Source organism: Thamnophis elegans, chromosome 8 (assembly GCF_009769535.1).
Source record: "Thamnophis elegans isolate rThaEle1 chromosome 8, rThaEle1.pri, whole genome shotgun sequence".
Taxonomy (NCBI): Eukaryota; Metazoa; Chordata; class Lepidosauria; order Squamata; family Colubridae; genus Thamnophis; species Thamnophis elegans.
This window is the reverse complement of record NC_045548.1, coordinates 78,852,421-78,862,147: the sequence shown is the minus strand read 5'-3', so window position 1 is coordinate 78,862,147 and position 9,727 is coordinate 78,852,421. Positions and strand designations below refer to the sequence as shown.

Genomic DNA, 9,727 nt, shown 5'->3' with positions numbered 1-9,727 from the left:
ATCGCGGTCCTTAGGAGAGTCCCTCTGCTTCCTAAGGGACCCCCGTGGGCAGCCGCCTCTCCCTCCCACTCCCTTATAAACTCAGACGGGGCAAAGCAATATTGACAGAAAACAGCTTTATTCCCCCCCCCCCAAATGCGCAAAACGCGTGTCATGTGAATGCAACAAACCGACTCCCCCCCCCCTTTCCCCGCAGCTGCTACCTACAGAGCGACCCCATCCCCATCCCCGCTGCTGCGTGACACCCGGGAATGAACGCCCTCCGAAGCCGCTAAACGGAGCGCTGGGACGGAAGGTCGCTCACTGCCCGTCCGCCCCGTCCGACGTCTCTCCTCCCGCAGGGGGATCATTGGCCCCTCCGTCGGTCTCGCTGGGACTCCTCTCCACGGTGATCGGGATGGTGCGCTCCAGGCGCGGGACCTGGACGCGGAGCTGCCCGTCGGGGTGGAGGGCGCAGGTGAGGGCTTCCAGGTCGGCGTCGGGGGGCAGCAGCAGCTCCTTGCGCAGCTGGCGGGACTCCCGGCACACGCAGCCCCGCTCGGCCACCTCCTCCTTCTCCTGCTTCCCCAGCACCGTCAGCTTCCTCCCCTCCAGCTTGACCATCAGCTCCTCCGCGGAGAAGCCCTCTACGTCGAGGGCCAGCTGGTGCCAGCTTCGCCCCCGGAGGGAAAGCGGCTGCGTCCGCCCCGTCGAGCCGCATTCGGGCTCCTCCAGCGCCAGAAGCCACAGCCGCTCCCTCTCGTTCAAGTGGTCCGTCAGCTGCCTGAGGAGGCTTGGGGCCCCGCCGACCACCCACCGCTGCGCCTCCCCGTCGGGCTGCCGGCCAAAGCTCGACAGCTGCGGCTCCTGCAGGATGAGCAGCGGCTGCCTCCGCCTGTAGCCCTGGCTCGCCATCGCTCCTCCGCTCGGCAGGGAACGGGGACCAGCGCTGCCCTCCGCTAACTGCGCAGCCCCGACGGCGGGCGGGCTTTTATCCGGGAAGCCCCAGCCCGTCCCCGCCTGTTGACGAGCTTGGCGGATGCTCCAAAGCTTGGGAAGGGACGAGCCCGTCTTTTGCGAACCGCTCTGGCAGAAGTCCGGCTCTCTGGGGTTTGAACAGCTGGTGCTCCGGCTGTCCTGCTCCTGAACGACAGAGGGGCCTTTGGACCACATGGCTGGATAGGGTGCAAATCCTCCAGGAATCCTGCAATTTGTGTAGGTTCTCCTGCTTGAGAAGTGGGCTGGACTAGAAGACCTCCAAGGTCCCTTCCAGATTTTATTCTATTCTATTCCATTCTATGTTCTATTCTATTCTATTATCTAATGTATTCTATTCTATTCTATACTCTAATATATTCTATATTGTAATATATTCTATTCTATATTCTATTTGATTCTATATTCTAATCTATATTGTAATATATTCTATTCTATATTCTATTTGATTCTATATTCTATTCTATATTCTAATCTATTCCATATTCTATTCTATATTCTAAACTATTCTATTCTATATTCTATTTGATTCTATATTCTATTCTATTCTATTCTATTCTATATTTGATTCTATATTCTATTCTTTTCTATATTCTATTCTATTCTTTTCTATATTCTATTCTATATTCTATTCTAATTCTATATTCTATTCGATTCTATATTCTAATCTATTCTATTCTATATTCTATTCGATTCTATATTCTATTCCATATTCTATATTCCATTTTATATTCTATTCTATATTCTAATCTATTCTATTCTATTCTATATTCTATTTGATTCTATATTCTATTCTATTCTTTTCTATTCTATATTCTAATCTAGTCTTTTCTATATCTATTCTATTCTAATTTGGGTTAGGGGCCCCAGGGCTCCTGCTGGAGAGGCAGCTGACAGCTGTGGTTTGGGTCTGTGTATGTATGTGTGTGTGTTTTGCACATACTGCTCTGGTGCATCAATTCGTGCCCTTTCCTAAACGGGGGGGGGGGGGGCTTTGCTCACAGTCTCTCATGCCTTGGTTACCTCTTGTCCAGATTACTGCACTGCGCACGACATGGGGCTGCCCTTGATGGCCACCTAGATTCCTGCCAGTTTTTTAAATATATGTGGCTTTTTTAATTGGTAAAAGACCAAGGTCATACATTAAACTCCAATTACATTTATTGTTCCAACGGCACTGACAAGTGACTTATGACCGTTTTTCACCCTTACGACCGTTTCAGCCTCCCCATGTGATCAAAATTCAGACGCTTTGACAACTGATTCATATTTATGACGGTCGCAGTGTCCTGGGGCTACGCGATTCCCCTTTGGCGACCTTCCGATGAGCAAAGTCCATGGAGAAGCCGGATTCACTCAACGACCGTGCGGCTAACTCAACGAATGCAGTGATTCACTTAACAACGGTGGCAAGAAAGGCCGTAAAACAGAGCCGAACTCACTGAAGAAACGTTTCACTTAGCAACCCAAATTTTGGGCTCAGTTGGGATCGTAAACCTGTATTTTGGGTGTTATTTGTTACTATTTTGGTAAGGCAAGGGGGACTGGATTTGATTCATTTGTGACTAATTGAGAAGTGAATCTAGGCAGATTTCTCTTTTGACTCCGCCCTCCCAACTTTGCCCTGCCTTCTGATCCATTAATGTATATATTCAATGTATCATGATTTAACTGTTGCTTGTGAGCCAGCCAGCGTTCTGTATAAAATTGGCAGTTCTGCAAATGTTATAAAGGAAGAAATAAAACTATCGATTGAAAGGAAGTTGCTTAATTGGGAATATGATAACACTCCATCTAAGGACGCAGCAGGCACCCCCAGGAAGGTCAAATAAGTCAAAATGGCAGCCATAACTCACGTGATCAAAGCTCAGTGTGACTTTTTTACGTGTCGCATACCATATCAGAACCAGTTTGTTCCTTCTCCTTCTTTAAAGTTACAACTGCGCTGAAAAAAATCGGACTTATGACCGTTTTCACACTTACGTCCATTGCAGTAACCCCCCCCAATGGTCATGTGAGAACATATCCAACATACTTTCCTCCTCCTTTTCCCTCGACAACAACCCTGTGAGGTAATGGGGATGAGAGAGAGCGACTGGCCCAAAGTCACCCAGCTTTGTGGCTAAGGAGGCACTAGAACTCCCCTGTCACCCAGCTTTCTATCCTGCCTCCTTAGCCACTGGACCAAAGTGTCTCGATAATTAAATTATCGAAGGGAAAGGAGGTGGGAAGAAAGAAGGAGAGAAGAAAGAGAAGGAACTGGGGGAGGAAGGAGGGAGGGAAGAGGAGAGGGTTGTAAAGAGGGAAAGAGGGAGGGAAAGAAAGAGAGAAGGAGAGTTGAAAGGAAGGAAGGAGGGAGGAAAGGAGGGAGAGTAAGAGAAAAGGAAGGAGGAGGGAAAGAGGAAGGGAAGGTATGTGAGAAGGAGGGGGGATCGAGGGAGGGAAAGGAGGGGGAAGAAAAGGAGGAAAGGAGAAAAGAAAGGAGGGAAGGCAGGGGAGAAGGAAGTAAGGGGGGGAGGGAAGAAAAGGGTATGGAAAAGAAGAAATGAGGGAAGAGAAGAGGGGGGGAAGGAATAAGATACCTAACCTTTGATGTTTATAATGATCTGATAGTATGGGAATATCTCGAAATGTAGTTGTATTGTTTTTTACAAGTTATGGATGTTGTATTTTCTTTTTACCAATAAAATCTTTTTTTAAAAAATTAAAAAAAAAGAAACAAAAAAGATAATTAAATTAGTTTAATTAAATGAGTTCCGTCTGTTAAAAGGGAAAAAAAACACGCAGAATTGATGCAACCTGCAAAACCGACCCAATTTAACCCAATCTCCGCCATCTGAGCCCCCACCTCCCATTCCTGCACCACCGCTTGCAAAAACACGGGGAAAAGGCGGGAAAGCCTCGCCCGGAGACGTCGGGGGGGGGGGGAAACTCCTTTTTTGCAGCAACCGTCGGGTCGGGAAAGGCGCCTGCATTTGCAACTCCAGCCGCGCTAGCAGGCGCAAACCTATAAAACCTTCCTGCCCCTCGCAATTCCGCACAGCGCGCGACTTCAATTGAAAAACAAAGCAACAAAACCCGACGTGCAATATCAATGGCGAGGATGCAACGGGATGCAACGGTGCAATGGGACGCAAGGCTGCAATGGAATGCAAGAGGAATGCAACGGGATGCAACGGCGCAACGCGGCGCAAGGATGCAATGGGAGGCAGGGAGGCAATTTGATGCCAGGATGCAATTTGATGCCAGGATGCCCTCGCCCCCGCGCGATCCCGCCTGCAGGGACCGGAGCCCGGCTAATCCCCGGGCGCGCTCCCTCCTGCTCGAGCCCCGCACTTGGCAACTTTGTTTGCTGCGAAGGGAGCTGGGCTCTCGCTCCGCCCTTTCCCCGGGCGGGCTTGGCAGGCGTTACCCGGCCGGGATCCTCCGCCAGAGCAGCGTCGTCGAGGCGCGCAAGTCCAGCCGCAGCCGCCGCTTCAGCTTTAGCAGCAGCAGCAGCAGCCGTCTCTCCTCGCTCGCTCGGCGGCAGCTTCTGTTGGACGGCCGTCCGGTGACAAGAGCAGCAGCAGCGCCGTCCGCCATGTCGAGCTTCTCCCGCGAGTGCCGGCTGCGCTTGACCCGCGGGGCGCCGCGGAGCTTCGAGTGCGTGTCGCTGGGGATGCCCCCGCAGGCGCTGCTGGACCAGCTGGTGGGCGACCTGCAGAGCCACCTGGACGAGATGGAGCGGCTGCGGGTGGGCTTGCTCGACGCCTACCCGCGCCTCTCGGGCTGGCAGGGCGGCAGCAGCGGCGGCGGCGGAGGAGGCGGCGGCGGAGGGATGATGACCCGTCGGAGCGGCTCGAGCAGCGGCTTACCCCGCCTGGAGCAGAGCGACGACGGGCGCACCTACTACTTCGGCGTGGAGGTGGGCGACTTCTGCCCCGACGAGCTGGCGGTGAAGGTGGACGGCCCCAAGCTGACGGTCTGCGGCCGGCGGGACCAGCGCAGCGAGGCTTCCGACGGCTGCATCTGCCACGAGGTCCGCGAGGTCCGCCGGGAGCTGCTCCTGCCCGACGACGCCGACCTGGAGGCGCTGACCTGCTGCTTGGCCCCCGACGCCGGACGGCTCCGCATCGAGGCGCCCCGCCTGGGCTCCAGCCCCGCCTGGGAGCGCACCGTCCCCATCCCCATCTGCCGCAACGACGGCGCGGGCGGCAGCATGCAAGGGGGCGGCAGGAGCCCCTCGCCCGGCAGCCCCGAGAAAGCCTGCATGTGAACGGCCGCCCCGACGGGCTCCCAGTTTCGTTCGTTTCCATTGTTCGACGGGGGTGGGTGGGTTTCGTTGTAAGGAGGAAAAAAGGGGGGCGTTCGAGGAGGGGGACTCACTCGGCGCGGCTGCAGGGGGGGAGAAGGCGGCGAGGGGGGAATTGTCTTCCCGACGTGGCGAGCGACCGGTTGGAAAAGTTTCGTTGAGTTTCTTTGAATAAAGTTTGAGTTTTTGTGCATCCAAATTCCGTGTGGTTTAATTTCTCCATCGAATACAGAAAAGAGGAAGAAGGGACCTTACAGGTCATCTAGTCCACCCCTCCGCTCAAGCAGGAGACTCTACCAGGGGTGTCCCAACTTGATTTCAATCCCCAGAAATCCCAAACCAGCCGTGGTGCATTTAGCTTTTTAGGCAGCTTTATAGAATTAACAGTTGGAAGGGACCTCGTAGGTCATCTAGCCCAACCCCTCTCCCAAGCAGGAGGATCTATACCAAGTGTGTCCACTTGCGGGGCACCTATGAATAATTCCCCAGCCAGCCATGTTGCATTGTCTTTTGAGGCAGCTTTAGAGAATAACTAGGAAGGGACCTGGTCATCTAGTCCACCCCTCCACTCAAGCAGGCAAGGCTTTGCCAGAGGGATCCCACCATGAGAACTTAAGGACTTCAATTCCCAGAAGCCCCCAGCTAACCCTGCTGCATTGGCTTTTCAGGCAGCTTTACAGAACAAGAGTTGGAAGGGATCCGATAGGTCATCTAGTCCAACACCCCCCTCCCTTCAAGGAGATCCTGCACCTATTTTGACAGATGGCAGTCCAGTCTCTCCTTGAAAGCCTCCAGGGATGAAGCTCCCACAACTTCCGAAGGGAAATTCTGTTCCATGGATTGATTGCTCTCACTGTTAGGAAAGTCCTCCTTATTTCCAGGTTGAATCTCTCCTTGTTTAGTTTCCATCCATTGTTCCTTGTCTGGTGATTTGGGAAATAACTTGAGCCCACCCCCCTCTGTGGCAGCCCCTCAAATATTGGAAGGCTGCTATCATGTCTCCCCTGGTTCTTCTCTTCACTAAACTAGACGTACCCAGTTCCTGCAACCGTTCATCCCATGTTTTAGCCTCCAGTCCCCTAATCATCTTGGTTGCTCTTCTCTGCCCTCTTTCTGGAGTCTCAATATCCTTTACAGATGAACAAGAGTTGGAAGGGAACTTGTAGGTCATCTATTCCAACCCCCCAGCCAAGCAGGAGACCCTGAACCATTTCTGACTGATGGCAGCCCAGTCTCTTCTTGAAAGGCTGCAATGATGAAGCTCCCACAACTTCCGAAGGGAACTTCTGTTCCATGGGTTGATTGCTCTCCCTGTCAGAAAATTTCTCCTTATTCCCAGGTTGAACCTCTCCTTGGTCAGTTTCCATCCATTATTCCTTGCTTGGCCTTTGGGTGCTTTGGAAAATAGCCTGACCCCCCTCCTCTCTGTGGCAGCCCCTCAAATATTGGAAGATGCTCTCCTGGTCCTTCTCTTCACTAGACCAGCCAGGCCCAGTTACTGCAACCATTTCGTTGTAGGCCGCCCGGAACCCTCTGGGATTGGGCGGCCTATAAATTTAATAAATGAAATGAAATTATCCTCCAGTCTCCTAATCATCTTGGTTGCTCTTCTCTACACTTTTTCTAGTGGCAATTGAGCGTGCAAGAGACGCTTTTAAAAGATGGTCTGAAGGTGCCTTTCCTAGGGGGGGTTGGGATCTCCGTGACCCGTCAAAACCGCGGTAGACAAAAGCGCGCTCAACGAAAGCGCATACGTGACGTCATCAGCAGCGCGACAAAAAAATAATAAATTAAATTGAAATTAAAATAAAATTAAAGCAAGCCGATTCACATAAAGGTAAGGGTTAGGGTTAGGGTTAGGTTAAGGGTTAGGTTTAGGGTTACGTTAAGCGTTAGGGTTAGGTTAAGGGTTAGGTTTAGAGTTAGGTTTAGGGTTAGGTTTGGGGGGGTTAGGGTAAGGTTTTCGCTTTAATTTTAAATTTACCGCTCACAGCGTGATGTTTTCGTCGCGCTGTGATGACATCACGTACGCGCTTTCGTCGAGCGCGCTTTTGTCTACCGCGCTTTTGTGGTGGAACCGGGATCTCGAGGGTGTTAGCTAGGATTTGACTTGGATAAAGAGCAGCAAATGTTCCCTAAACCCTCCATCCTTTTGTTTTCTAAAGATAGCCAGAAAGAGCGGAGATAAAAAGTTTGCAAAGCATGGATGGAGGTTGCTGGTTGCAGAGCTGGCTTTTCGGTCTCACGCCATGCTGGAAAGCATCCAAACCAGAGGTCTTCAAACTTGGCCACTTGAAGGCTGGTGGACTTCAACTCCCAGAATTCCCCAGCCAGCATAATTTACTCTCTTGTAATCCCTTCCTCTGCAATCTCTCCTCTTAGATAGGAGATCCCCAAACTTAGGAACTTTAAGACTTGTGGATTTCAACTCCCAGAATTCCCCAGCCAGCATAATTTACTTTCTTATAATCCCTTCCTCTGCAATCTCTCCACTTAGATCGGAGATCCCCAAACTTAGGAACTTGAAGGCTGGTGGACTTCAACTCCCAGAATTCCCCAGCCAGCATAATTTACTCTCTTGCAATCCCTTCCTCTGCAATCTCTCCACTTAGATCGGAGATCCCCAAACTTAGGAACTTTAAGACTTGTGGACTTCAACTCCCAGAATTCCCCAGCCAGCATAATTTACTCTCTTGCAATCCCTTCCTCTGCAATCTCTCCACTTAGATCGGAGATCCCCAAACTTAGGAACTTGAAGGCTGGTGGACTTCAACTCCCAGAATTCCCCAGCCAGCATAATTTACTCTCTTGCAATCCCTTCCTCTGCAATCTCTCCACTTAGATCGGAGGTCTTCAAATTTAGCAACTTTTAAGACTCGTGGACTTAAACTTCATAGCTGGCTGGAGAATTCTGGGAGTTGAAGTCCACAAGTCTTCAAGTTTGGGGGTCTCTGATCCAAACAGTTGCAAGAAAGCCCCCCCCCCTGCTCTCTCCCCCCTCAATTAGTCCAGCTGCCACCAAACCCTCCTTTGACCCCAGGTTCCTGAGCTTAACAAGTGGGAACACCACAACCTCAAATATCATTTTGCAGATTAAAAAAAAAAAAAAAGCAAAAATCAGCTCCTGTCAATTCCTGGCTTTTATATTCACTCCTGCAAAAAACCTCAACTCGGTGCAGCCAGTTTTCTTCCTTGCAACGATTCATTTAGTGACGGTTCCAAAGTGACAATGGTAGTGGAGAGAGAGAGAAAAAGGAGTGGGGTTTACAACTGGTCTTGACCCTTTTTAATAACCGTGGTGCGATTTAATGCCGCAATGATGGGATGAAAATTCAAGCAACTTGGCCCCCAGGATGAATCGAGCCACGTTCGCAACCTCCCTGGGTCATGTGAACTCGCTGGCTTCTGACCTTGCCAATGAGGGAAGCCAGGTTCACTTTATGACTGCATGGCTCGCTTAATGACTGCACCTAGTAACCACCGTAATTTGCTTAAATGACCATGGCAAGTCATAAAATTGGGTGCAACTCACTTAAAAACGGCCTTGCTCAACAGAAAATTCAGCTCTCAATGCGGGTCATAAGTCAAGGACTACCTTTAGCCATGCAGGAAGGTCTCCCCCTCCCACACACACATTTGAGATCCTTGCAAGAGATTCCAGCTACGAGGGAGCAGAATAGATCTCATCTCCCGGGGTGGGCTTTCGAAAGGCTTGGACTACACAACCTATCAACCTGGGACTCTCCAAGGCCTGTGCTGGGGAGCTGGCGATGGGACGCAGCTCCTGAAGCTCGCGTGAGAAGGTGAGACCCTCGGAAGGAGGGGGAGGTCAAACTGCAGCACCCCACCCCCCAAAAGCCAAGGAACAGCTTGACTGAAGAGCAGAATCAAGAATAACAGAGTTATTCCTGGGACCTCAGAGGTCTTCTAGTCCAACCCCCTGCTCAAGCAAGAGACCCTACACCCTCTCTGTGGGCATACACGCTGTCACCAACTGGTCTTTGCGGGCGCCGGAAAACAGCCTGAAAACGGCCCAACGAATCACCAAAAAACAGGCTGTTTGGGGGGTGTTTTCAGGCAGTTTTTGGGCTGAAACCATCCTGAAAAACAGCCAAAAAACAGGCATGCGTGCACTGGCGTGTGCTGGCAACCTGAAAACCAGCTGGCCAGGATGTGCAAGCACAACGGCCAGCTGGTCTTTGGATTTCTGGCACTGCGGCACGCATGTTCCGGTTTTGGCACTCAGAGCCGAAAAGTTTTGCCATCACTGTCCTTTCCAATTTCAGACAGGTGTCTGTCCAATCTCTTCTTAAAAGCCTCCGGTTACGAAGCCCCCACAACCTCTGGTAGCAAGCAGTTCTGTTGGTTAATTAACAAAATAAGAGTTGGAAGGCCCGGCCGTAACGTATTTGTGGATTGATGCGCACCAGGCCAGCGAGCAGCGTGTGAACCGGACGGATC

At 51.3% G+C, this 9,727-nt stretch overlaps 1 protein-coding gene across 1 annotated transcript; it reads right to left on the bottom strand.

Annotated features, from left to right (window-relative positions):
• Positions 1–269: 269 nt before the first annotated feature.
• Positions 270–903, bottom strand: LOC116511970 (heat shock protein beta-11-like). Its single transcript, XM_032222231.1, has one exon. It carries the CDS (start codon positions 892–894, stop codon positions 301–303), a length of 594 nt encoding a protein of 197 aa, XP_032078122.1. The 5' UTR covers positions 895–903; the 3' UTR covers positions 270–300.
• Positions 904–9,727: the final 8,824 nt, after the last annotated feature.

Coding starts and splice junctions, on each gene's coding strand:
- LOC116511970 (XM_032222231.1), bottom strand. CDS start 894: ATGGCGAGCCAGGGCTACAGGCGGAGGCAGCCGCTGCTCATCCTGCAG.